This window comes from Sturnus vulgaris, chromosome 29 (assembly GCF_052056855.1).
Source record: "Sturnus vulgaris isolate bStuVul1 chromosome 29, bStuVul1.hap1, whole genome shotgun sequence".
Taxonomy (NCBI): domain Eukaryota; kingdom Metazoa; phylum Chordata; class Aves; order Passeriformes; family Sturnidae; genus Sturnus; species Sturnus vulgaris.
In genome coordinates, this window is record NC_142271.1 from 3416492 (window position 1) to 3444140 (window position 27649).

A 27649-nucleotide genomic window follows, 5' to 3' on the forward strand; every position below is an offset into this window, starting at 1 on the left:
CGGCAGCGCTACGCCGTTTGCGTAGCGAGCCCCAAGATGGCGGCGCGGTCGTCGTCGGCGGTGGCCGGAGCGCGGGCGGTGGCGGCAGCGCGGCCGGGAGCGAGGGCAGGGGTGAGGCGGGCGAAGGGCGGCAGCGCGTAGCGAGACCCACGAAGCGAGACCCAGAGAGAGACTGTCGCAGGCAGGCGCTCCCCCCGCGCCCCCCCGTCCTTCGCCACCCGGCGGGTCCCGCCCGCCCCCGCCCTCCGGGTCGCGCGTCCTCCGGCCCCGCCGCCCCCGGAGCGGAGGATGATGAAGCTCAAGTCCAACCAGACGCGCACCTACGACGGGGACGGCTACAAGAAGCGGGCGGCCTGCCTGTGCTTCCGCAGCGAGAGCGAGGAGGAGGTGAGGGCCGGGCCGGGGGCGAGGCCGGGCACGGGACCCCCGAGCCAGCCGGGGTGGGGGGACTCTGTCCCAATGGGGTTTTATTTTTAATGGGCGTAATTCAGCGTGGCTGGGGGAGTTGGTGCTTCCCACTTGGTTATTGCTGTCCGCTGGAGCCGGGGAGATGCCCGGTGGGCGGCGGGACAGGCTGAGGGCAGCGCGGGAGGGGGTTTGGCAGCCGAGGGGACCGACCACGCTGGCAGAACTTCAGTCCAGCACATCACATGAGATGGGAGAGGAAACCTGACCTTGGATTTATAAAAAGAAACTGGGATAAAAGGGGACTGATGGAGTGCCAGAAGTTGCTGTCCAGAGAGCTTGGGAGGAAGTGGGAATTAAAGGTGGATTGGTTGGTTTGAGAGCGGCCGCGTTGCTAAGGGGCTGCATTGTCCGGGAAGTTACAGTGAGAAACTTCGCTCCGATGTGCGATTTTACACGAGTCTGTCTTGACACCTCCTGAAGGTGGGCTCGGGGTGCTCAGAGCAGCAAGGCTGCAGGTCTGCCTTCTGCTGCTGCTGCTGGAGTCAGGCATACACACTCCACTGCATTTGCTGTGCCCGAGTGGCTGTGCTAAAGTCTTTGTTCTCCTGATTATCATATTTGTAGCTACAGGAAATCGGAAGGGAATACAGACAGTTCACTGGAGGAAAGGCAATTAGCATACATCCAGTGAGTATTTAACGTGAAGGAGGCTGCACAAGCCCTTTGTAACTGTGCTGGCGTGATGAGGAGTGTCAGCGTTTCAGCAGAAATGGTCTGAAATGACAGCAGTGTGTTTGGTGCAGCGTTCAGTGTAGCTGGTCCTTCCCACGGACTTCCAGGACATTTATGGACTGACCGTGAAGAAGAACATCATTGTTTTGTGTGGTGATGCTGAGGATGCTCAGCACGGGTGGGTGAGGGCGTTTGAGTGCCCTGATGCCATTGTACACAATTAGTGGGGCAGTTTGCAGGCTATTCTCGAGAGGTGGAGGCTTGGCCATGTGTGACTACAGTGTGGTCGAGGGTAGAAAAGTACTTTTAACAGGTGCCTGAGGCAGCCAGCATGTGACTGGTTGTGAGTTTTATTTTAACACACCTCAGTCTGCAGTGTTGTGCAGGTTCCAGCTGATCCCTCCGGCCCGTGGGAGCTGGTGACAGAGCCCTCATGGTGCTGGGGACACCGAGGTGTGTTAATGACAGGTGTCAGAGCCCTCACTGTGCTGGGACACCAGTGGCAGTGTCACAGTGCTGACCCTGAGGTTGAAGGAGGAAAGTGAACTTGTTCCAGAGGCACGCTGCCATGGGATGGATGCTTCCAGCAGGCTCAGCTGTCAGGTTGGTGTGAGGCTGAGATTTAAAACCACTTTTGTGTCAGTTGTGTCTCTGCTGTGATCTCCACCTACAGTGGATTGAATTTAAACTCCTTCAGGCTCTAGTTTCTAGGTAAGAACTAGAGTAGAATGAACTGTTTCTGGTTTCAGGCAGGGTTTGGGGAAGCTGGCTCCCTGTGCTGGTTGTGCCAGGTCATTCCCAGGGGTCTGTAAACTCTGGGGAGGTTTTTGGGTGCAGGGCAGTGGAGGTTCTGGGTAAGCATCATGTTGTCCCTGTGGTCGCTGTTGGTGGCCTCGTCCCTGAGCTCGCAGTGACAGCTGGCAGTGGCTCTGCTGCCCTGGGACAGCTCGGGGAGGGAGCAGTGGAAGGGCTGCAGTCCAGGCTGGGGTGGGTTCCTCGGGGTGTGCCTGGGCTGGGTTCCCTGGGTGAGTTCCTCAGGGTGTGCCTGGGGTGGGTTCCCTGGGGTGGATTCCCTGGGTGGGTTCCCTGGGTGAGTTCCTCAGGGTGTGCCTGGGGTGGGTTCCCTGGGGTGGATTCCCTGGGTGGGTTCCCTGGGTGAGTTCCTCAGGGTGTGCTCTGGGTGCTGCTGGTGAGGAGGCACCTCAGGAATGAGGCAGGGAAGGACAGTTCTCATCTCAGAGCCTTTGAAGGGCTGTGTGTGGTACCTGTGAGTTGAAGCCCGAGCTGAAGCTGCATCCTCTGTTCCCACCCTGCTGTGGGAGCTGCCCAGGAAGGGGTCTTGTCACAAATACATCTGGGAAAGTTTTTACCCAATCCCGTGGAATTAACCCCACTGGGATGGACTTTGTGCCCAGATCCTGCCCTTGGCCAAAAGGTGTTGAAGTTAAACTTGTGTCAATGAGTGAAATCAGCAAGCAGGACACCTTATTAATTTTCCTTTCTAATTATTTCTTGGGCTAATTCTCATTTGCTGGCTTTTAAATAAACTTTGAGAGAAGCTGACTGGTGTCCACTCACTGCTGCTTGCACTTTTTTGATGGCAAGGAAGGTGTTACCTCTACACATTTAAGTACAGAGTTTAAAATGGTTATGAAAGATTTCTTGGTTTGCTCTTGGACAATAATACTTTTTAATGTAACTGACGTATTTTATTATTGATTGCTTCTATTTAAATGGAAATTGAGATCTCTTTAAAAGGTCTCTCTAGGGAGGGGAGAAAGAGCTAGAGCCAAAGTATGTACATTAAAGAGCTATTAAAAGCTTTGTGTTGGAAAAGAAGACAGAAGAAAAGAAGCATGTTTTGATAAATAAATTAAACTTTCTGTATTAAAGTAGGATTTTTCCTAGGACTGGCTGTTTCTCATTACTGTTTCTTTTAAGTGCTTAAGAAACAGTAGAACTTTGCTCTTGCCTTTCTTCTTCATTTCCTGCTATGGATTCAAAAAACCCATTTTTTCCTGTTTTTAACCCCTCATTAGTTCTTGAATTAAAAAAATTTGTCAATGACAAGAAGAAATAAGAGATTTCTGTTTACACTTACAGAGGAGGCTACTTTCTTCTGTTTAGGTGTTTTCTCCTGACTCTTCAGTTCGCTGATACATTTTTCTTTGAAATCTTTGCAATCCCTGGAGATTGATGAAACACCATTTAGTTTGGTGTTACATTTACAAATAAAGAGTCTTAACAGAAAAATATTTCGTTCGTTTTTAGTTTTAAAGTGGTTTATTTTTTTCCCTATGCTGCTGGAGGTCGCACATTGTCTCTGCATTGCTGCTACTCTTGGGCATGAAAAAAGCTCTGGAACGTTTTTGGAAGACCAAGCATTGGCTGAAAAGATGCCTTTGTTACTTATCCCTTTAAAAAGCAGCACAGGGAGAATTCATTTCAATGTGAATCTCAAATGGAGAAAAAAAAAAAATTACATTTTTTGGGCATTGTGGAACCCCCCCAAATCACAATCCACTTCCTTGGGCAACAGGGAGAGCTGGGGCAGCAAAGGAATTAATTCAGAGAGTGGGAACAGACTTCAAAGGACCTTCCAGCAGTCAGACACCAGGACCTAGCTATTCCCATCCTTTCCCATGGCCTGAACACCCGGGATTTTTGCAGAACTGTGGAAGGAGAGTGCGGAGGGAGAGCTCCCAGTCCTGCTCTGGAGTCACTCAGTGCATTCATTGCTTGGGGTGTCCCTGCCCCTCAGCATTGCCACCGAGGGGTTATTTTTACATAACACACGTCTTTTTTTTTTTTTTTTTTTTTTTTTTTTTTTTTTTTTTTTTGTGTGGATCATCTGTTTCCATGTGGAAACATCCCAGAAAATGCCACTCATGCCCCGGTGTGCCCCAGCAGCTGGAGCCCTGCTCCGGGTGCTGTTTGACAGCAATAAAGGGGCACCGAGGGGCCGTGGGTCCGTGCAGGGGCACCGGCAGGTTTGAACATGCCCACATTGTGTCTGTGAAAGGACAAGCTGCTCGTTAACCACGGGTTTTTTAAAGACTTTTTTTTTTTTTTTTGGAGAAAATGCCTCGGGAAGAATCTTTTCTGAGCGGTGAATGAGGCCTGAATGGAGCTGGGAGAAGAGAGGTTTCACCCAGGGGCCGGTGCCCTGGCACACGCCGAGCCCTCGGTGGTCACGGGGAGAGCGGGGCCGGGTGGCCCCTGGGAAAGCCATTGGAATGCAAACGAACCTTTTTTTCTTTTCCTTCTGGCCTCTCCTGGGCCGGTTTTTACTCCAGCTGTGATGTAACACAGCAGAGCTGGGATTGGAACCCGCCGAGTGTGGTGGGGATCACGAGGTGTTCCTGGGCTGTCCCCTGTGCCTTGGCTCCAGTGTAAACCAATAACAGCTAAAACCACTCGGAGTGCTTCACTGCTGGGATGTAAGTGAGCCCAGCATCATATGATCATCCTGCTTTCCGTGGAATACAGTCTCAGAATCCCTGTTCTGATGGCTGGGCTTGGCTGTGTGCTCCCATCTGCTGCATAAAAAGGTTGTGGTTGAACCCAAGTGAAATTCCCACATCTCCAGGGGGATAAGGGCCGGTTTGGAAGTGGATCTCTTGCTTCTCCTGTCCTTCTCAGCCCTGTAGATTGTGTAGAATCTGTAGGTTGTGTTCTCCAAAAACAGGAGCATGGATAAACCTCTGCAAAACCTGGCTTTCATCTTTTCAAAGTGTTTTGCCTTCCCACAAAAGCAGCTGTCACTAAACAGTTTTACAAGCAATTCCATGGTCTCTTGTACTTTCCCAAACAACAAAAGAATGAAAATTGTTAAATTTTCACTTCATTTACTGGAAGCTCAGCAAGCTGTTGTGAAACTGAAGAACTGAGTCAGTTTTGTTCTGCTGCGACTCAGGGAAAAGTGATGACTATGGAAAGAGGGTGTGCTCCACCCCGGGTCTGTGGAGAAGGACCCAACAGTGGTGGCTGTGTCTGTTCTCTGCAGAACACTGCTTTGGATTCTCTTCCATCTCAGATTCATTTAGTGCTTGACTAGAAGCTGGTTTTGCTACCTTTTTCTCCTCACTCTGTGTGCTCTGTGTTCCCTCTCTTTTTTTAAAAAAAACCCTTTGCCCAGTTGCCTGACTTGGTTCATCTGAGCACCCTTCAGACAAATTCCTGCAGTGTGGAGAAAGGTACCAGAATTTGGGGGTGCACCCAGCAGGGACTGCTGCCAGGGGATCTTATCTTTCCATGGATGGTCTCTTACAGTCTGGAAAAACAACTCTTTCCCTTCTTAGTAAAAAAAAACCAACCCACCATGTGCTTGGACTTCTACATTCTTTTAAAATAAGGAGAATTTGCTTGGATAGAGTAGAATTAACAAACTCAGTTCTACCTTACAAATAGCAAACCATGTGGGAATGCTGTAGGGGACATCCAGTGGTTGGGCCTCTGTTTCTTTAAACACTTGTTATTTTTCAGCCCAGCTGAAGGACTGACTGCACAGACCAGTCAAAGATCTCTCAAATTTTGTGTGTATTTGTTCCAGAATTCCTGTCTCTGCCACTGGATATTTTGCACACTGACTCTTTGTTTTCAGAAATTTCACATTAACCGGTGAAATTTGGAGGGATACAATTACCTGCTGGGTAGATTTTTGTCAGATGTTTCAGGGGTTACTTCTCCTCCTGCAAGTGACATATATTGATGCTGTGTGTAGAATTAACTACTTCTGTTTGAGCAGCTTTCCAAGAGTTTGTGTGTGCTGTATTTCCTGAGTAGGGTGGTTAGTCAGAACAGTGTGCAGCTGCTGACAAACAGAGTCATTTGGGCTCTGTAAAAAGCCCAAATACCTCTTCGTTGCATTTTTCCCTCCCTTACTAAAAAAGGCACTTTACAAGCCAGCATTTCTCCTGGAAAAGGTGCGCCTGGACAAGTTGTGTAAGCACTGAGTGGTCACCAAACTGGTTTTGACAGGCAGAAATAGGTTCTGGGGTTTGGGGTCTCTCTCTGGGAGTGCCCCTTATCAGCCCTTGGCTTCTGAAAGCAGCGGCTGCTGCTGCAGGCGGTTCAGCTGCTCCTGAAGCATGGGAAGGCATGTTGCAGATAATTTCTGTGGTTATCTAAACCATAATTTCGCTGGAGGGGGAGGACTTGGGATTGTGTTCCTCCCTGGCAGGAGCAGGCAGTGGCTCTGAAGTTGCAGGAGTGCTGCAGTAGCAGTAACAGGACCTGTGGAGTTCTGGAGCCAGAGCAGCAGCACTGTACATGGTGATTTATTATTGTTATTCTAACTAGCAGCCTAAAAACCAACAGAATCTGCTGTATTTTTTCCTCTCTGGTTATAGGACTGTAGGTGCGATCCAAGCACTTGAAATGACTTGAACTTCTTCCAGTTCACCTCTTGCTCCCGTTCCAAAACTTGTGCTTTACTTTTGTCAAGTTCTCTAGTGCGAATCCCTTCCCTTTTGCACGTCCTGCCGTGAATTTCCCACCTCCAGCTCCTGGATCCCACGTTGTTGGTTAAATCCCATTATCCCACGGATCTGGTGCAGGTGCATGTGCAAAAATAACACTTGTCTAAGGAAACATATCCTGTTGAGGAGCTGGAATGCTCCTGGCAGGACAGGCTGTTATGGGCAGGGGAGGGATTTCTGTGGCTGGTAAGAGTGTGTGTTGTGGTCCCAGCTGCTGACCCTGCCAGGTGCAGGGCTGGCTGTAGCCCTGCTGACCGCGGGCTGGACTCACTCCTACCATGTGCGAGCTCCAGAACGTGCCTGGAATAGCAAGAGGGTGGGAGAAGCCCTCCCGTAAGCCCTGGCTGTGCCCTGGGGCCGTCCTGCCTTTGCAGTTTGGCAAAACACGTGATTTGTTGGGGACTCATCAAGGCTGTGTTGCTGCCGGGGAAATGAGATTAATTTTGCACAGCTTTGGTGACAGCAGTGTCCCTCTTCTCCCCCCTGCTCCTCCAGTTCTCACCCCTCGCTGGTCATAGGGCTTAAAGGTGATTTGGTGTGGTCAAACGAGCATCTCACTTTTGTCAGGTAGAAAAACATTGCAGTACTGATATTTGGGGATTGGGAGAATGTTTGTTGATTTTGAGTGAGGCACCCAAGGTGTTTGTTATGCTGGACACAGCGGCAGCTCTGGGATCTGCCTGGCCATGGGGGACATGGGAGCACAGCTCAGCTCCTGAGAACACACTGGTTTTAAACTGAAACTTGGAGACAAAGGCAGGTGGAACAGCAAAAGCCTTGCAGTCAGCCATCTTCTCCTCCCAGCTCCTGCAGCCTCTGCCGCAGTGTTCCCTTGCAGGCTGTGCTCTGATAAATGATGCTAGAGTGGGAAATGAGGTGCAGTGCAGAGAGGTTTGTGCTTCAGTCACTGTGCAAATGATGTGATTTATGGCTTAATGTTGATAGAAAACACGACAGTATTGATATAAAGCATGTCAATATTGAGGGAAAACCTGAAAATATTGAGGGGAAGCCTGTAAGGCAGTGCAGAGGCTGTGTCAGGAGCCAGCAGCTATGGATCAGCTCCTGGCAGCAGGAGGCTGCTGGGCCAGACCCTGGATTTAACATCTTGCCTGCTGTTCCCTTTGCTGGCTGCCAGCTCTCCAAGCCCTGGCTGGCACAGGTAGGTAGCACTGGTTTTTCCTGGAAGTCTGGAAGGTTCTCAGCTCATTTTCTACTCACACTGTGGCCCAGCTTCTCTCAGTGCTGTGGCCCTTTCTGTCTGCTCTGTCTGCTGTGGAGCTTCTTTCGAGGAATCCTGTTCCTTGTGGTGTAGCTGCTCTTGTTTTATTTATGGGTGGTGGATGTTGTTTAAGTCCACCATAGCGTGGAAGAACCTGGGAATCTCTGCTCCTCTGTTCCACAAATGGCAAGTTCATTTTCTGCCTGATCCTGGCTGCCCAGTTTTTGCTTTGCAACACCCCATTATTCCTGTGAAAAAAGACAGAAACCCTCTCGATGTGAATACAGCAGGTTTGTGTAGGTTTTAAAGTCAGCCTTGTGTATCAGGGATGTCCAGATTTACCTTGGGGACCCCTTCACCCCTTTTTCCATGGAGCTCCTTTTTCCATGTGGCTGTGGGGGCAGCCTTAGATGTCTTGGTGTGTTTCCTGTCTCCTGCAGGCGGGGTTAGCACTGCTCAGGTTTGTTTGGGTTTGTTTGTTGTGTTCAGCTTTGAAAGTTCTTGCCATGAGGCTCTGCTTGGAGCCCCTGCTGCACACTTCAAACTTGGCTTATTTTTCTAAACTTTCTCTTTTGTGGAGGATTGTGTGGGAGAGTTTCAGCAGGGCCAGCACCTCAGAGAGGCTGGTGTTGCTCATTTCCCTGCTTTGAAATGACATAATTGTCTTTGAAATCCTGGAAAACACAACTTGGCTATGTGACCTGTTACCTGCAAATGCTTTTCCAAAAAGTCTGCAAGACGTGGCTCCAAAATCCAACTCCAAAATCTCTGGCAGACCAAGAGTCTCTGTAGCCATTTTAAACACAGTTGCCTGGCAAGGATAAAATGGAAATGTCTGACCTTCCTACGTGTTCTAGCCTGATTTAAAAACATAAGTAAATTTTTGTTTATTTTTTGATGTCTGTTTAGATTAAATTAACTACTTTAGAATGTATTAAAATAAAAGTTATTTATGTAATAAAGAAGTTAATGAGCTAAAAAGCCAGCTGTACCCTGGGCTGGTCTACTAGGAGGTGGTGGAATGAGATGGGCTTCAAGGTCCCTTCCAACCCAAACCTTTTTGGGATTCAGATGATGACAACTTTTTCCTTGATCCCTCTGAATGTGTTGCATGTATCAGGATCCAGGACTGATGTTGGAAGTGTGGTTTTTTTTCCAACACAGCAATGTCTCCCCCCCATTTGGAACTCAGTCCCTTTGTCTTTGGAGTGCTCATTGGTAGCAATATCCTATTTGAAGTTGTTTTAAAAGAATGACCTTGTAGGGCTTGTTTCCTGCTCTCTCTTGATGGGATTTCCTTTTTATTAAACAGGAAATAGTCTGATTACATAAAAGTGTGAGAATGACAGGTTTTTCCTTCCCAGCAAGGGTTGTTCATGTTAATTCTATTCAAAAAATGCTCAACTGCCAGAGCAGCTGAAGTTAATTTACTTTGCCTCAAACCATTGTTTACACCCAGAAGTTCCTCCTGGTGTGTTGCTGAGGCATTGTCTCAGCCTGAGCAGGTTTCCTGGAGCAGTCTGTGTCCAGGGTTCCATAGCAGATCCTTGTTCTCACGCCTGGAAGGTGGCAGGAGTTCAGGGGTATGAGGTGTGCTGTGCTGAGTTTCAAAGATCTGCTTCTGCAGCTTTTTTTGGTATTTTTCTGTTTTTTTTTCCCCTCCTTGAGCTGGAGCTCTGAATTGCAATGGGAAGTGGCAGAGCTGGCGCTTCCTTACCTGGCAGCAAAGGTGCACTTGAAATGGCTGTTCCTGCTCCTTCAGCTTGGTCCTCACAATCACCGACTGACCTGGATCAGAAATTTGAGTCCAAGCTCTTCTGGATGACCATTGAGGATGGAGTAGAAGTCAAGTACTGTGCTAGGAAGAGGCACAGTGGCAAAGTGAGGTGGCTGGGGATGGCCTGGCAGGGACTGGCTGCTGTCCCAAGGGCTCTGAGGATGAATGAAGTTTACATTCCCTATTTAGGCATGGCTCTCTGGTGGTGTTTTACGTGGACTGGATGCCTGGGGGAAAGGAATTCTGCCTTCCTCTTGGAGAGGGCCAAATACTTGCAATGTCACTGTAAAGCAAACTCCATTCTGTCACAGCCTGCCCAGAGGATGGGGCAGGCACCATCCCACTTGGAACTGTGGAAGCTTCATTTATTTCCAGTATGAGTTTGGTCAGTTGGCAGATGAGAATTTTCAAGATAAACCAACTGAAAAACCCTGGAAATATTGTGCTCGTTTTTGTTTTGAAAATTTAGTTTTGACTTCTGTAGGTAGATTCCTTTGGGTAATTAGTGCAAATCTTTTCATATCCCACTGGCAAATCAGTGTTTCCCCAGTAAAGCCTGGGATTTCAGTGTCTCCACAGTGTAACTCCCAAATGTCTGACACTGTTACAGCTGGCCTGGAACCTAATTGGACTGGTATGTTGGAAAGTTTCTGGAGCAAGTCGCTTTGGCTGCGAGCTTTGTGCCAGTGAAATGATGAAGTACAGCAGGATGACTCTAATGAACGAGCTTTGTTTAGAGAGCTGGACAACAGTATTAGTGTTGTTTTAAGTTTCCATCTCTGCTCGTGGATGTATGGCAAGTAGATTTAATGAGCACAGTGTCTCACTGTTCTTTGGGACAATCTCTAGCCAGTTGAGAGTGTTAGTTAGAGTTTGTCTTGCTGGGAGGTGGCAGATGAGAACCTGAACTTCTACAGAGCAGAATTACCCTGGAATAAAAAAGACTGTTTCGAGAAAACCTGCCACAAAGCATGTGTATGGCAAATCCCTCCTGGGAAGAGGGTTGAACCGTTTTTCTTATTCAAAAAAGTCTGTCCTTCTGTGCAACCCTTTCCTAGGGGGGTTTAAATTTAATGTGTTTAATATAGGCTTTTATTTTGCTTATACCTCACTGAACAACCTCCTCTAAACCAAAAGTAACCAAGTGCTGGCTGCAGAGCTGAACTCCTCAGTGCCTACTGCAAAAGAAGTGACAAACAGTGGGGCTGAGAATCTGTGCTCAGGCAATTGCACATAAATAGTGCAGTGGGAGTTCCTGGACATGTCCCTGTTGTTAGTGACAGAACTGCAGGGACAGGCGAGGCCAAAGGCACCAGGATAACTAAATCGAGATATTTCTGCAAAGGATGGAGGTGCTGGGCAGCATCTGTGCATTTCTGTTGTTGCCCGAGGTGCAACATGTTGTATCCCGAGCTGTGAGGACTCTGCAGTGAACTCACACTGAGAGTGATGCTGTGTCCAGTGCTAATGAGTGTTTTGATGTGCAAGGACATTTTTTTCCTACAATGCATCAGAGCAGGGAGAGGCAGTGGCTGAAGTAACTCATAGTGTGGGAGTGCCTCGGTGTCACTGCTCCTGGAATTTCCATGGCTGTGTGGATGGGGCTGAGGGAACAGCAAACACAGGCAAAGCCTTGCCTTGGCTGGGTGGTGTCTGGGGGTGCGTGAGGCACAAGGACAGTCTCTGTCCTGGAGCTGGGCTCTGAAGGGAGCGCTGGGGGTGCCCCATGAGCTGTGCTCTGCTCTCCACAGGTGCTGCTGGTGAGCAGTAGTCGCCATCCAGACCGATGGATTGTCCCCGGGGGTGGCATGGAGCCCGAGGAGGAGCCCGGCGTGGCCGCCGTGCGCGAGGTCTGTGAGGAGGTGAGTGCCTTCACCCTGCCCTGTCAGCCCGGGCTCTGTGCCTTTGTTTTCATCTCTCTTCCTTCTTCTCCTTGAGGTGGAGAGGGAGGCATGGTCACTGGTGATATCCCCATCCCACGTGGGAGAAAAACAGAGTCCTAAATAAAGAGAACATGGGAATGTAATTAAACGTCTCAGTTGGAATGAACTTGTCCTTGTCTGATACCTTTAACTGGAAATAAAGTTCAGCTCTAGTCACTTCAATGTATATATAGTCTCTGCTTCATTTTCTGTGTAGGAGAACTTCAAATTTCATGCTTTTGTGGACCTGTTTAGTAATTGGGTAGAAGGTAGAAATAAACCCTTAGGAGCCACTAAATACACTCCAAATATAGGGACCTAAGTATGTTTTGGTTTAGAATACATTGTGAGGTTTATGCGAATAAGTGAAATTGGCCATAAGTTACCAGCAGCAATTCCTAAACTGTGCATGGGTTGATTGGTTTGTTTTCTCTTTTTTGCTTGAAGCTGTTTCAGGAAGAAGATCAAACACAGATCAAACACAGATCAATGGGCTGTAGGGAGAAGGCACATTCTTCTCTTAAAGCTGGAAGAAAAATTTTTTCTTCTTAAGTGTAAAGGCAGCAAATGGCAATTGTCTGCAGTGTATGTAAAACATGTCTTTAGAATTTGCTTCTGAATATTAACCAGTTGGGGAGATGCTTAGGTTCAGAAATGATTGCATGATTATAGATGGAATGGTGAAGTAGGTTCACAGTTACATAAGGCAGGATTAAAAATGCTTTTGAGAGGGTTATAAATCTTTGGGCTCTATGCAGAACAGAAAGCAAGAGCTAATTGAGGGGACTTGGGAGGAAGCTTCTCCTCTAGCTGCTTTATTGAATTGTCTGGTATGTGCAGGTTTCTTTCTCAATTATTTGGAAGTACCTGCTGCTGTCTAACAAAACCCTGAATATTCAGACTGTTGGACTAACCAAATGTGGCAGATCTCTAGTTCTGTTTCTCTTTGAATGTTTTTATAATCTAGCAGTTTATCAGAAAGAGATTATACAGTCAAAGTTTATTTTTGTAAGCATCTTTAGGTCCCTCTAATACTGGGAATTGCTGCTTGCAAATTTTATTTCCAGCTTGTAACCCAGCTCCTTCTTTTCCAGTAACTCGGCAACCTTTCAACTACTTCACAAGCCAAAGTGAGTGTAACCAGAACAATAGAAATATTTTTAGCTGCCGACTCCTGCTTTTCAGCCCAAGCATTATTAATAATGAAGTGATTTGATACAGAAGTCCAGGGTTCATTCAGGAGGTGCAGAGCTTCGTCTCTCAACCCTTAAAATAAATGTGCAGGGGCACTCCCTGTGCGGGCAGCAGCGCCCTGGGAGAGCCGCGCTCTTTCCATGACAGCGCTGGCTGGAAGGGAGCCCTGGCAGGGCTCTGCCTGTGCAGGAACTGGTTTGGGCTGGCTGAGATAATCCTGCTCCTCGGCTGGTGTTCCCTGCTCACGTGGAGCGCTGCCCGCTGCCAGTGTAACTCAAGCCCTGGCAGCCTGGCAGGGCTGAGCTCTGCCCAGCGAGGCACCTCTGCCCGGCTGCTCCCGACATGGAACGGTGGCAGCTCGGAGCACCAGGAGCACCCAGCAATCACCTGGGCACCCCCGGCTCACCTGGGCACCCCCGGCTCACCTGGGCACTTTCGACTCACGTGGGCACTCCCAGCCTACGTGGACACTTCTTGCTCACCTGTGCACCCCAGCTCACCTGTGCACCCCAGCTCACCTGGGCACCCCCGGCCTCGAGTTCCAGGAGCTGTTTGCTTCCTGCAGGGGGATGTTGGAGCACAGCAGGAGTGTTGGGAAAGACAGGAGCAGTCACCTTCCCAGTTCTGCTGTTGGTTTGGCAGGAAGGGTTTCAGGAGCTGCTGGGTGCCCCTGCTCTCCATTCCATGTGAATCCAGGTGCTTTGGGGTCCCTTGCTGAGGCTGATTTCTGAGTAGGTCTGAGGTCTTTGCTTCTCTCCTGGGTCACAGGTTAGCTGAGCAGTTGCAGTTTGTTGCTCGAGGTTGAAGAGGGAAAATCCAGTTTCCCCCATGTCAATAAGCAATGCTGCTCAAAGTTGTGGGAGAAATGTGTGGGGTTTCTTTCCTTGACTTTGGTATGCCTTTTCCAATTTTAATAAGAGCCAGTTGGAAGAGCTGTAAGAACTTGTGACTTTTTTATTGCTTGTGGCTTTTGAGGATGACAATAGGCTGTCTCTTCTCAAGTCATTCTCTTTTGCATGGTGTGCATTTTTTTTCAAAACATGCTTCCCTCAACGAATATTTTAACTTCTGCATTCACTGTTTTAATTTTACTGTGTATGTGTTTGTGTTTATCCATGTTATTGCTGGAATAATTGTCATCTGAAGTTACCTAACTTTTCCCTCTTTCTGTTCCAAACATGAAATTATTCTCAGTGAAGGCTGTGATTCTTCTGTCCCAGTTTGAGTTCAAGTCCTTGTCCTAGTTTGGGGTAGTCCTTATCTATATTAGTCTGTATCAGCACAAATATTAAAGTAGACAGGTACCAACACTTGTCATGCTTGCTGTTGTCTGCATGAAATTGGAAGTGACTGGAGTTGTTGGGCATTGTTTGTGCAGAGTGACAGCAGACACACAGCAGCTCTGGGTCAGAGCAGCCTCTTCAGAATAAACCCTCTTATTTTCGACAGCTTGCTGAGAAGTGCTATAGTCAGTCTTACAGAGCTGGGAACTCCATGTGTGTTCCAAAGTTCACCTTGTGGAAGGTGTGTGCCCTTTTCAAACAGGTCTTGGTGCTCATGGAGTGTGTTCTTTGCTTAGGAATAAGGCGTTTTTATGGGTGTGAGCAACTGGTGAACATCATGGTTTAGAAATAGATGCTTTAAACTTATTATAGAGTGACTTTGAAAAAACCCTCCAAACTCATCTGTGAAACTCAGCACCAGTTCATTTTTCACTTAGAGCATTCTTCACATCCTGACCTTTAAATATGTAGTAAATGTCAAATTTTATAACACTGCAGGAATGTTGGTTGTGCTTTCTTCATGGGAGTCAAAAGCCAGATAATCTGTGCTTGATCTGTGATCAAACAGGAAATTGGTGCCAATATCAAGAATAGTCCATCATGGCAGTACTTTGATCTGGTTGCTAAAACGTTTTTTCCCCTCTTCTGAACATGCTTTATAGATAATCTTTCGTGTTCCATGTATTTTGTTAGTGATTTAGAACATAGATATTGATATCTTTCAGTGCTAAAATAGCAAGATTTTTTTAAAAGTACTGCAGGGCCCAGAGATGAAGGATGAGATGATGGCCTTGAACTCCTCCTAGTTGGTCATACCCAGTGCAAGTGGTGGCTCAACGTCATTGTCCCTTACCCTGTGTACTCAGACTTCACAGAAACGAGTGCAGTGTCTGAAAGTTCTTCATCTGACATGGAATTTCATTTCTATTTCACAAGTGTAGAAGCAAATAAAGGTGCCATGCAGTAGAGAATCAGATGAATGAGTCTGACCCTCTCAGGGATGGCAGAGTTTGCCCAGCTGGCCTGGAATCAGCATCTTTTAAACGTGTCCACAGCCCTCCTGGGTGGGATTTGCACCTTCAGTAGTGCAGGTCTTAGAGCAAAGATTTGGGTGTTCTACCACAGTCCTCTTGCCCAGCAGTAATCTGTAGTAGATGCAGGCTTTGAGCCTAATAGAGCAAAGTAAAATAGCTGAAATTCCAACCCACATTTTCCTTAGCTCAGATGGAAGGAAATAAAAGCTGTCCCGAGGAACAGATGGTGTTGCTGCAGGCTGCTTTTTGCATCTGACCCCAACTTATTTTCAGCTTTGAAACCTGAACCTGCTGTTCTTGGATGTCTTCAGTAATTTTTCTTTATTAAAACAAGTTGTTCCATGAACAGCAGAACTAGTAAAGCTTCATTTCCTCCGGGTTTTTGTTCCTGAGCTCCCAACCCACCCCTCTGGGTGCGGTGGGGGTTTGAAGTGTGCAGCTGGCTCTGGCAGTGTCTGTGGCTGATGTGCTCTTGCCAGAGCTGCCTTTTCCTCCTCCCTTGGATCCTGGACACTGATTTAGATCAGCAGAGCAGGGAAAAAGCTCATTTTGCCAGCTCTGTGTGTCCTCTTGTACCTGAGTGTGCCTCTCCCAGTGAATCCTGTCGTGTGATTGCCTTGCTTTGTTTCCACACCTGCAGCTGGAACAGTTGGTGTGGTGCTCTCCTACCCTTGTTGATGGGTTCAGGAGCATCCTCTGGGGATCCTCCTAGGATTCTCCATTACTTTGAGGATTGCAGCACTTGCAGTGTTTAGAGGGGCACAAAATCAATTGTGCTGCCTCTGCCTCACTCCCTGTTCTGGCCCAGGAGGGCAGAGCATTCTCAATTCATTTACAATTGAGGAGAAAATTCCTGAGTCATCTGCTGCAAATTAAGATTTAGAGCCTGCTGCAGTCCTGGGTGAGCCTGTGACTGTGCCTTAACTCTCCAAGAAATGCTTGTGGCCCATATGAAAGGAGGAGATGGGGAACTTGCCCAGAGAGGAGCCTGGCAGTTCTCTTGCTGGTTACCCAGCTTGACCTGTTAGAGGTAACAGCTGTAGGTGATTTTCTCAGGTGTCTTGGGCAACTTCTATGTTAGAAATTTGTGTGAGACTGTGAATTCCACTTGCATGCTTGTTTGTTCCATTGTACAGAGACCAACTCTCCTGCTGGTGTGAGAGTTTAGTGCTCTATCAAAAACATGTGTATGACAATCCTGTTGGTGTTGGGTGTCCTGTATGTTGACTTTAAAATCCACTGTACCTGGAAAATGGGCTGAGAGAGGCACTGGCCCACAGGAGCAATGGCTGATGTGTTTTGCAGGCTTTTGCTTTATAAAATCAGCCCAATGGGTTTTTTTGAACCAAACCATTCTTTTATGCTGCCATTTACAACTGCACATGAGAAGTTCGTGCATGAAGCAAAGCTCAGAGCTTTCTGCAGTTGTCTGATGATAATTCAATGTGATTTTTCTACAAGACATGTTTGTCTTTGCATCTTTTTTTGTGCCTTTCTGGGCAAATAAGACCAGGCAAGACAGAGCAGGAGGATCCTGGTTTGCAGACAGTGTTATTTCCACCGTCTCTCTTTACCACCACAGAAGGAAGGGCTCCTCACCTCCCTCTGCTACTTCCAGCACAGTTCTAGAGCTGGGATAAACTGCCTGGGAGGCTGCTTGAGCAGAATTCATCCTTCATCTCCAGGTTGGCCAGTTGCCTGGAGATAAATTTATTTCTAGTCAGACTTGAGAGTTCACTAAACCATCACAACAAAATCCCTGGCTTCTGATTCAGTGCCTACAGGTAGGGAGAGCAGAAATTCAACAACCTTTTCCAGGAACCAGTGAAGCATTGGCTTAAGACAGTTATTTTACAGAAATATTTGCTTATGCTTCACTTTTTACTGCATTCATGTCCGTATGTTGTGAAGGTGGAAGCCTCCAGTTCCTCCCTGTGTTTCTGCTGCCTGTTGAACACAGCTTAGCTAAAAATAAATCCCAGTGCTGAAGGAGTTCCTTGAGGGAAATGCATTTGAAGCATTTGCATTCCAGATGCCTTGAGAAGGCTGAGCCCAGGTCAGCAGGGTTGGCACAGGAGGTGGAATCGCTCGCCTGCAAAGGTCAGGAGGCTCTGCCTGGCTCGTCCTGGGCACGTGGGCACCGACCTCCATGGAATTGCTGCTCCTCCATGGAATTGCTGCTCCTTCATGGAATTGCTGCTCCTCCATGGAGCTGCTGCTCCTCCATGGAATTGCTGCTCCTTCATGGAATTGCTGCTCCTCCATGGAATTGCTGCTCCTCCATGGAATTGCTGCTCCTTCATGGAGCTGCTGCTCCTTCATGGAATTGCTGCTCCTCCATGGAATTGCTGCTCCTTCATGGAGCTGCTGCTCCTTCATGGAATTGCTGCTCCTCCATGGAATTGCTGCTCCTTCATGGAGTTGCTGCTCACTCCAGAAATAGCCCCCAGAGTCACAGTCAGTGAGGCACCTCTGGGCTGAGCAGGATGTCACAAGTACTGGTGAGACAATAAAGCTTGTGTCCAGAAGTGAAATACAAGATTCAGTTGATTCACTTCCTGGAAGTGGAGCTCAGTGAGTGCATTACCAAGAGGATTTATAGATTCCTGTGACTGCTTGTAGGGAGGCAGCTCCAAACCCTTTGCTCCTGGGGCAGTTCCACATCAGCACCCTTTGGAAGCAGGAGTGAGGTGTGCTCTGGCTGGATTGTTTGGTACCTGTTCGTGCAGTAATCTGGAACTTAACCAGGACAATCATCTCATTAAAGAAAGTTCTTCCTTTCTGACAGCACAAGACTGTGCAGCAGCTGGTCGGTAGGACAGAGATTTTGTCTTATCATTAATGTGATTCAAACAACTTTTTTTAAAAAAAAGAGAAGCCTGGCATAATCAGATCTGTGTATCTCATCTGCAAGAGGCACAATTTCCCTGGGCTGTTCATGGGATGTGTTCCAGCTGCCAGAGACGGAGCCGACTCTACCTCCCAGTTGTGGCTGGGTCGTGTGCCAGGCTGTGTGGGTTGGTTCAGACCTGTTAAATCATGGAGCAAGATCTCATCTTGTCTGTAGCATTTGAGTTCCAACCATTTACAGTCATAAAGCAGAGGGAATATAAAGCAAAGGCAGGAGAATGGGCTGGGATTTTGCACAGAGAGCTGAGGAGGGCAGGGAGGGTGCCAGCAGAGAGGTACCAAAAGGGCACCAAATGTAATGGAGTGGTACATCCTCAGTAGTATTCAAACAGACAAAACTGTTGCTTAGATCTCTTGATTTTTGTCTCTGCTTGGTTCAAGAGCTTTATTTCAGCATGTATCTCCCCTTTGTGTTATATCCAAAGCCCTCTTCTTCCTGCTGCTGGGACCACATCAGAGCAATCTGTGTTTATATTGGCTTCTTTCAGGTGTGTGCAGGACACCCTGAAATACCTGGGAACTGTCACATCACTTGGGGTGTAAGTGAATGTCCTACACATACTTTTTTTCCTTAAACTCTGGGTAAAACTGCCAAACCCCAAAGCAAATGTTCCCCGTGCTCAGGCTGTAATAACCTGCAGAAGAGATTCCGGTCACGAGGACTGTATTGGTATGCAAGGAGTAACTCCTCAAATATTTCTTCTTCCTCCAGATTGAATTCAAAATTGTTTGAATGTAGGAAAACAAGGAAAAAAAACAAAAAGCCCTGGGAATGCATGGATGTTAAGTGCTCGGGATGAATTTCTGTCTTTTGCCTTGTGACTGTGTTGGTTTAAGATGAGCAGAATTTTAGAGCGTTTGCTTCCTGTCCTAAAGGAACTGGCCCTGCACACAAAGTAGGAAACACGTACTGAGCTGTTGTTAAAGCATGTTTCTTTTCTCTTTGAACTTCCCTAGGCTGGAGTGAAAGGGACGTTAGGAAGATTAGTGGGAATTTTTGAGGTAAGTTTCAGACCTGGGCGGTGTGAAATTTCGTTGCAAAAAATCAATGGCTCCGCAGGGTTATGGAGTGAGTGGATGCTGGTTTGGTGCAAACTTCAGGGTCCCTGGTAAATAAAAACACACCCTCTCAGCAATTCTGATCTTTGCAATGAGCACTTCAGTGAAATCACTGGTGATAACTGGTGTGGTTGAATATTCTTGGTGCTGCCAAAAGCTGGGGAATGGGGTCCCCCCTTCATTTTTAGCACTCACAGCCACACCTGGCACAGTCAGCAGGTACCAGACACGGCTCTTCTTGCTGTTGTTCTGTCTCTGACTCCTTCAACCCTCGTGAAATAGGTCAGAGCCTTCCCAGCTGAAGAACTAATTGGTAAGCACATTCACAAACCACTGCTCCACAGATCAGGAACTATACTTTTGGGTGTCCCTATTAACACTTTCAGACGTCTCTGATTTAAAATAACAGTTTTTAGTAGCTAAGGATGAGTTGTGCTGTGGGAGGAGCTGCACCCAAGGTGGGCAGTTTGCATCTTGCAGTCCCCAGTGCCCTCCTGCCTAAAAATGTTTGTTGTTGCTCTTGGTTGGTTGTTACTCTGTCCCCTTTGCCTTCCAGAACCGCGACAGGAAGCACAGGACTTATGTTTACGTACTCATCGTCACCGAAGTGTTGGAGGACTGGGAGGACTCTGTCAATATTGGTAAGCTTGGTGCATGCTGCATTAACTGATGGAAACAAACCACAAGTCAGCTCAGCATCCCTCTGGCACCTGGAGTCTGTGTGAGTGTCTTTGGGAAAAGTTGCAGTGGTGTGTCCTTTGGTTGCTTGGGAAAAATATTGTGGTGAAATTGATGCTTTTGTCACCTCTGTGGCCCAGAAGAATCCAAGTAAGTGTTCAGCTGCCTCTGCAGCAATTTTGTGTTTAATTCTTGCACTGGAAGGTACCAAGCAAAGAGCATGGAGAACTGTCCTGTGTGAGACTAGAGGAATACACATGGGCAGTGTGGCTTAATCATTCCCTGTTACCTTTGAAATCTTTGTGTTTAAATTTGATTCCCAAGTGGGAATGAACCTGTTGTTGTCACAAGGTTTGTGACTGCACTGCAGCAAATGGAACATGACTCCACTCAGGTTCTTTATGGAAAGAGTAAGAACTGAGAGCTATCCACAGGAAACTGAAGTCCACTGGCAAATGGATGGAAATTGGGTGGTGCTTGACGTGTGTGTTGTGAGTTGTTGTAAAATGAGCATTTGGCTTGAATAGAAATTGTAGAAATAGCAAAATAATGTTTGTTTTTTAAATTTAGAAATGCAAGACAGGGGATGTACTGCCCCAAACAAACACCTGTCCCTGGGGATGGGGAGCAGTCAGTGTGGGGCTGGAGGGGGAGAACATCCTTCTGTTGCATCTACTGATTTGTCTCTTTGCCCCCAGGAAGGAAAAGGGAATGGTTTAAGATAGAGGATGCCATAAAAGTTCTGCAGTATCATAAACCAGTGCAGGCCTCATATTTTGAGACCTTGAGGCAAGGCTGTCTGGCCAACAACGGCACCCCAGTCATGACCACGCCGTACTCCGAGAGCTCCGTGTCCGACATCAGATGACTGACGAGGTCCCTGCGAGAGCAATTCCCAAAAGCAGACTGAGACCTGGATTTCCCTCCCCTCCCTGTTTCCATGCCTCCTCCCTCACACCAGGCATGGGCAGCCGCCTGGGGCAGAGCAAGTGTTCAGAGTGCTGCGATTTAGTGCAAGGTGGGATGATTTTTTTTTTTTTTCGTTGGCTTTTTTTGCTTTTTTTTTTTTTTTTTTTTTTTTTCTGATCTGTATTTTGTAAAATACATTTTGTGCATGAAGTGCCCCTTTCCTGGTACTCCGCTCCACGGCCTGGAGGCTGCCAGCCCCGCCTCTGCCTTGTGCTCTGAAGTGTCCCAAGTGTCCCCTTCGTGTCACCCCAGCCAGAGCCACTTTTTTTTTTTTTTAATTAAAAGACTTCCAATGTGAGATCAGCTTTTCAAGTCTTAGTCTGTACTGTAAGGTGCTGCTCAGACCCGTGTGGGGATCGCTTGCAGCACATCTGTATAAACTTTTTTTTTTAGATGGAAGATCTAACATTTTAATTTTGTGGGAATTTTTTTTTTAATCCTGGTCTGCTTCTGAAAAGAAGGGTTCATAATTAATCTGTTTGCCTTTTGTTCTGTTTTTTAAAAACACACATTCTGTGACAGTGCTAGTGGCTGGGCCAGTTTACTCCCCAATCCAGTATCTCCTGATTTAGTGCAGTGACACTTGAAGTTGAGGGCAGAGTTTGGATCACCTGCAGACATCCCTGCGGCTTCTTTGACAGCTTCTGCCAACGTTTCTGCATTTCCACCCGAGCAAAACCGCACGGAGCTGGTCTGGAACCGCTGGCCAAAACCAACCAGCCTGAGCAGCTGTGACAGCGCCCGGATGGCGCCGGCTGCAGTGGGAATGGGGGCTGCAGGGGGGGTCGGACAGACAGACAGACAGACAGACTGACTGCAGTGTGGCTCACCAACGCTGTCCCTGCTCCCTGCTCGCGTCTCTCTTGTCCACATGCCTTACGCCGTGCTGAACTGGACACTCGGGCTTTGTGCTGAAGCATCGGATCGTGCTCACCGGAGAACCACGGAATCCCGCGGGGGGGGGAGAAAATTCAGGTGTTCAGTCTCTTGTCCTGTGGTTCTGCAGCACTTATGGTGCAGTGTGGAGCGTGCTCGAGGTGTGCCCTCCGTGAAAGGTACAGCTGCCTCCTGCAGGCAGCATTCCCCGGGGCAGCAGCACAGGAGAGCTCCCCGATGCGTCGGCACACTTCACACAGGGGTTTGTTGTTTTATTGCTGTAAGTTTCATGCTGTCTTGATTTGCCAACAGTGTTGTCTAGTTGGGAAATAAAAGGGGAAGGGTTGGGGTTGGGGGGGTGGGTTGGGACAGGTACAAGTTTTGGGAGGGGCATTAATTAATCCCTGGCTTGGGACAAGAAGTGGTTGCTGAGTTCAGTAACTTCTCCTTTGTCAGAGCAGAGCCAAGATGTGAAATTAAATCTGCAGTACTTTTTTTTTTTTTTTTTCCGTTTTTTTTTTCCTGCTCTTTATTTAACAAAAAATATTCTAATAAACACTCACTGTTCTGGAGTTTTCTCTCTTCCTGAGAAGCGCTTACAATATGAAAATCTAATAGAAATATCCATGGAGCCTGGGACAAGGGGGAATGGTATCCTTGCTGGTTTGGCAAGAAGCTGTTCATTTTAAGATCCTCTTCTGTTCCTTTCCTTGTTCTCCCTGCTTTCATCGGTGTGGAGTAGCAAGGCCAAAAGCAGTGCCAGTGATCGCTGACATGGAAAACCACGCGTAAGGAACAGCCCATTATTCAAGGAGTAGCTCAAACCCAAGCGTCTGGAATTGAGCCTAAATTACACCAGTTCAGCTCACTTCAACTTAGAGACGAATGTACAATCCTTTCTCACTATGTGCTGGTCAGCCTGAACCAAACTCTCAAAAGGGCTTGAATAATTCTATCTGGAAGTGTCCAAGAAATTCCCAGAGTTGCTGTCCCCGTGCCCTGCGAGGCACCTGACACAGCCATCTACTGCCTTCAACGAGTCTTGGTCTCTACTGTACAGATTAGTATGTTGGAAATGCTTTGCAACAAAACAGCTGGTACTCCTGAAAGAGTAACTGCAGTTTTAATATCAGCAGCATGCACACTTTTGTTTTTAAACTAAAAATGTTTTTACAGGGCTGTTAAACTGACAATTTAGGGTAGAATATTGTTAATGACTTGCTAATGGCTTATTTGTTTGGGTCAGAAAAAATAAATTGTGCCAAGAAAGTGTTTTAATGTGGCATGGATTGATGCTGTTACCACGGAGTGGCTGATGTTATGCCTTGTAACTGGAAATGGCTCCTGGGGCAGGAATAGCCTAGATTGAAGAGATGCAGATTTCAGACCAAGCCCGAGTCCTTTGCTCCTTGAACCTCTCCCTGCACCACACAATTCCCATCTTCCTCAGCATCTGAGGTTCTGTCTAGAGCTGGTGCAGCTGCACCCCCAGCAGTTGGAGTGATTTTATCTAAACTGGTGTTAACTGGTTTGGGACTGACCCTGTCTGTGTGAGGCACAGGGGAGGGTGGCTCTGGTTCTGCAGTCTGGACGGTGCTGCTCGATCTCCTTGTTAGGGCCACTGTCCTGAGCATGCTGAACCCCAGGGGATGGACCTGGGACTCCCAGCCATGCTAAAACTGCTGCTGTTCCCAACTGGTATTGTTGGATAGTGGGATTCTTACCTCAGCTGGCCTGGCCCTTATGTGGAGCATCACTCTGTGTCTCAGCATGCTGTGGGAGCAGTTCTTAGCTGGCTCTCAGCCTGGCTGTGCTCTCGGGGCATTGCTGGGAGTTGGGTACGACAGAAGGTGTCCCCAGACACCCTCAGCGAGGTGCAGCAGTTGTCTGTTCCCCCTGTCCTGGCAGGTCTCCAATGCTGGTTTGGGGTATAAGCAGGGTGCAGCTGAGGAGGGGCTGCTGCTCTTCATCACCTCTGGGTTCTGGGGGTCCCTCTGCAGCTCCTTAGGGGCACAGTGATGTCACTAATGGGGTCCCTTCTTCCCTTGCTGCTTTTCATTCCTGTGGGCATGGCCCAAGGATGCCCCACTCTTGGTACACCAGTGAGGGGCTGGTGACTCCAGCATGGGAGCAGGAGGAGACACCCCTGGAGTACCTTTGTGTCCAAGTGCTGCTCGATCCTTCCAGCAGGATTTGTCAGATCCCAAACCTCTGTGATGGTCTTACATGAAGTGTAGAACTCAGGAGGCAGGTGGACATCCATCTGCAGAGAGAGCTGAGGGTGATGAAACCCAGCAGGGCTGGAAGTGTGTGGCTCTCGCTTTGGGAAGTCTCTCCCAGACAAGGATTTGTTGTGGTGGAAAGGGGATTTTGGTTCTTTGGTTATGGCGGCTTGGAAATCACGTGGCAGGACTGAGGTGGTTGCTGTTGGGTGGGTTTGGGTTTCAGATGTGGCTGTGCTCACGCTGAGGTTGTTCAAAGGCACATTTCAGAGAGAGGAACCCTTTTGCTGTGCAGAGTGGTGACCCCAGGTGGGGATGAGGGGATTTCCCTGCTGGATGGTGGGTGCTGCCTGGCTGGGCCTGGGAGGTGCTGCCTTTTCCTGGGAGAGAAGAGTGAAAGCAAGGGAGGGTTTTTTCCATTTTCCCTTAAATCTAGAATTCAGTAAAGTACTTCCGGTGGCTTCCCAAAGATGGATTGTTTGAGTGGTTTGTTGGAACCTCGGTGTCACAGCTGTGCCTGCCCTGTCTCAGGCCAGTGTTGCCACTTGCCAGCAGCACTGGCCGAGCTGTCCATGCTCTGTGAGGTCAGCAGGGCCAGCACACCCCAGCTCAGAACTGCCGTGGCACTGGGAATTCTGAGCCATTGGCATTCACCTCTCCAGGTGCTGCATTAGGCAGAACATTCTCTGGATGTGGAGTTAACAGCCACTGTGCAAACTAAAAAGATTTTTTTTTTTTAATTGAAAACACATTAAATTTCAGGCTGTAAAACCTCCCCAGGACCAAGGCAGTGACAGCAGGGAGGGGACATGGTGACAGTCTCCTCTGTTTGGGTTGCTTCCAGTTTAGCCAGGAGGGCGTGTTCTGGGAATAGAGGAAGGGGGCAGAGCCTGAGGGCTGCATGTCAGGGTCCCTCACCCATGGGTGCTGGGGGGAAAGGTGGGAGCAGTGTTTGGGGAGTGGAAGGAGCAGCATTCCCACCAGCTCTGTTCCTGTGTAGTTGGATGCTGTGAGCTCTTCCCTTTTGTTCTGCAGAGCACCGAGGCAGCTCATTCAGCCTCAGCTGGAATGTGCCTTAAAGCAAACTCTGTAAAGGGAAAAATGAAAAGGGATTGGAATCTGCAAGTGTTGCTTTTTCCGTTGTGCGGCCACAAAGTATTCAGTGGCTAAAAATGTGGGTAGGGAATGTGAGGAATCCTCAGTTCCCTTCCCGGCTCTAGCAGGGGCTTTGGGCCTTTGCCTCAGCTTTTCCATGCAGAAGCTGTGTTCAGCATTCCACAGCGAGCAGGGATCAGAATCTGGAAAGCTGCACAGGTCCAGCGAGTACCCCTTGTACAGGAGCTGTAGGTTTCCCTGTCTGTTCTCTCTGTTTTACCCCAAACTGCCGTGTTTGTGTTTTCACACGGCCAGATGCAGCACCCATCCCTGTGCAGAGCATGCAGGAGGCACTGGGGGTTGGTGAGGGGTTGCTTTGGGGTTTGACCCTCTCAAGTGGAGCCGTGGCTGGTGCTGGGGTGAGATCAGAGCTGCATCTTCAGCCAAACCTGCCCCAAGCAGTGACTGGTGCAGTGTGAGGAGCTTTTCCCTCTGGCTGGTCTTGCTCCCAGGCTGGGTTTTCCCTCCTGGCTCTGTTCTCCTGCTCAGTAAGGCATCATCAGGTGGCTGCAGTCCTTCAGGGATGTGGTGACCTCATGGCTGGGGTGTCCCTCAGCTTCTCCCTGAGCCCCTGACACACACAGGGCATGATCCTCATTTTCCTGACCTTGGAATGAACTAATCCAGCTGCTCTGGGCTGCGGAGATCCTGGAGTGCTGTGCTGGGGGAGTGTCAGGGGTCTGTACATAACTAAGGTGTAGCTGGTGAAAAAGAAACTGAACTGGACTGAAGTTGTATTTAGGAGATTTATAAATCTCTCTTTGGTGCTAGTCCATTGAGGTTTTTTTATTTTCTTCTTCTTTTGTTTGTTTTTTCTTTTGGTGGAAAGATGGGAATTTTGATGTTATACTTGATGAATTTGCTTGAGAATTGCCTCAGAAACCTGGGGAGGTCTGAGAGTGTTTGTTGAATTTCCTGTGTGTCCTATTTTATATTTATTAAATCAGAAAATCTGGAATGATCACTTTGCATTTGCTGCTCAGTCCTTCCATGAGCTCTGTGTACGTGGGGCTCTCCTGGCAGTCCCCCCAGAGCAGGAGAATGGGACCCCAGACCCCAGCTGAGGGATGAATGACCAGGGCCCATTGTCCAGCCTCCTGTCCATGGGCGTGTTTGCCTGAGGCTTCTTCATTCCTCCCCAAAAGATGAATCTCCGTGGCTGGTCAGGGCTGTGGGGCTTTGCCTGTCTCTGGTTTGTGTCTGAGCTGGTACCTTTGACCTCACCCCCACGACTGAGGGTGGGACTGACCTTGGTGTGAGGGAAAACAGGTTCTGAGCCCTTCCAGACTGATCCAAGTCATCCAAATGTCCAGGCCTGGAGTGGGGGCTGATGGTGAAGGATCCCTGGGTGTTGTGCTCCATGTGATGGTGGGGTCGGTTGGGATGTGGTGAGGTTGGTTGGATTGTCATGGGGTCAGTTGGCATGTGGTGGGGTCAGCTAGGATGTCTCATGGAGGTTTTTGTGCTGCTCCTGCCACCTGGCTTTCACAGGGAAGTGTCAGCAAGTTTGCAGAAGGAAAACTAATACAGAGAATGAACTTGCTGATTTATTAAGATTAAAAGAGACCTGATGTTTTCAGTGACTTTCTGTGAGTTGCAAGTGAAATACTCAATTCGTTGTGAATTCAAGATGGTTTTGTACTTGTAATTCCCATAATCTGTTTGGGTTTATTTTCCTGGCTGCATATCTCTGTTCCTCACTCCAGCATTTGGTGTTTATAATCTCCTGGTGAACTTCACATGGGAGGGTTACAATAAATTACATAGTTTGCAGAAACACTTTTCAACTGCAAAGGCCCTTTGGAAATGGAGCATTGCAACGGATGCATTTTCTCTTTTTTACTGACTCATTCTTACAACACCTTTGTTCAAAGTCCCACACGTGAAGTAGAAAACACGTTCTGTTTCCTTTGGGACTCTATCTCAGTTGGAGCCTCTGGATAATGGAGGTGTTCTGCTCCTGGCTGGCAGGTGCAGGACATCCCTACATGATTCTGACCTTTCATCTGCAGTGTCTCCACAAAGGCTGCAGGGCTCTCCGTGTGTGAAACTGGGTGGTGCGGTGGGGTCCTGTCACGAGGGGTTTCCTCTGTTGTGTGTGAGAGGGAGGCCATCACTGTCCTTAAAAGAGTGAAAAATTGAAAAAATTAAATTGGTGGATGCCAGTTTGCCGAGAGTGTGGGCTGTAATCTAGTGCCAACCAATAAACACGCCAGTATTTCACACGGCTCTGCCTCCTGCCTGGTCTCTCCATCCCAGCACTGTTCCCTGTGTATGTGAACTCGGAGATCGGGCAACGGTGTCACCCAAGGAGAAATCCCTCCCTGCAGTGGCTTGGGGGACAGTCACAGCCTGGAAGAGAAGCTGCAGGGATGTCACCAACAGCCTGGCGTTGAGACGGGCTCCCCGATGGGGCATGCACCCTGCAATAAAAAGGGGCATTTTAAGGAGAGAGCCTCTGAAGGTGCTTCCATCTCTTTCACAAAATCCTTCCCAAGGGAATAGCTGTAGGAGAGGCCGGGTGGAGCCTGCACCGACAGCACCAGCACCCCCGGCCGTGCGTGCTGCCGCTGGCGCTGCCGGCCCGGCCACAGAACGGTGAGCTCAGCAAACGCATCCTGGTGTGGAGACCCATCCCTAGGAGAGCCTTTCCAAATTCCCTTTGGGATCTGGATGTGACCGGGCCTCTCCTGCAGAAAACACGGTGCCTGGTGCCCTATGGCCTCGT

At 48.4% G+C, this 27649-nt stretch overlaps 1 protein-coding gene across 1 annotated transcript; it reads left to right on the top strand.

Annotated features, from left to right (window-relative positions):
- Positions 1–27148, top strand: NUDT3 (nudix hydrolase 3). Its single transcript, XM_014872725.2, has 5 exons — positions 1–387; positions 11371–11481; positions 18920–18964; positions 19578–19662; positions 20398–27148. Exons 1-5 carry the CDS (start codon positions 289–291, stop codon positions 20565–20567), a joined length of 510 nt encoding a protein of 169 aa, XP_014728211.1. The 5' UTR covers positions 1–288; the 3' UTR covers positions 20568–27148.
- Positions 27149–27649: the final 501 nt, after the last annotated feature.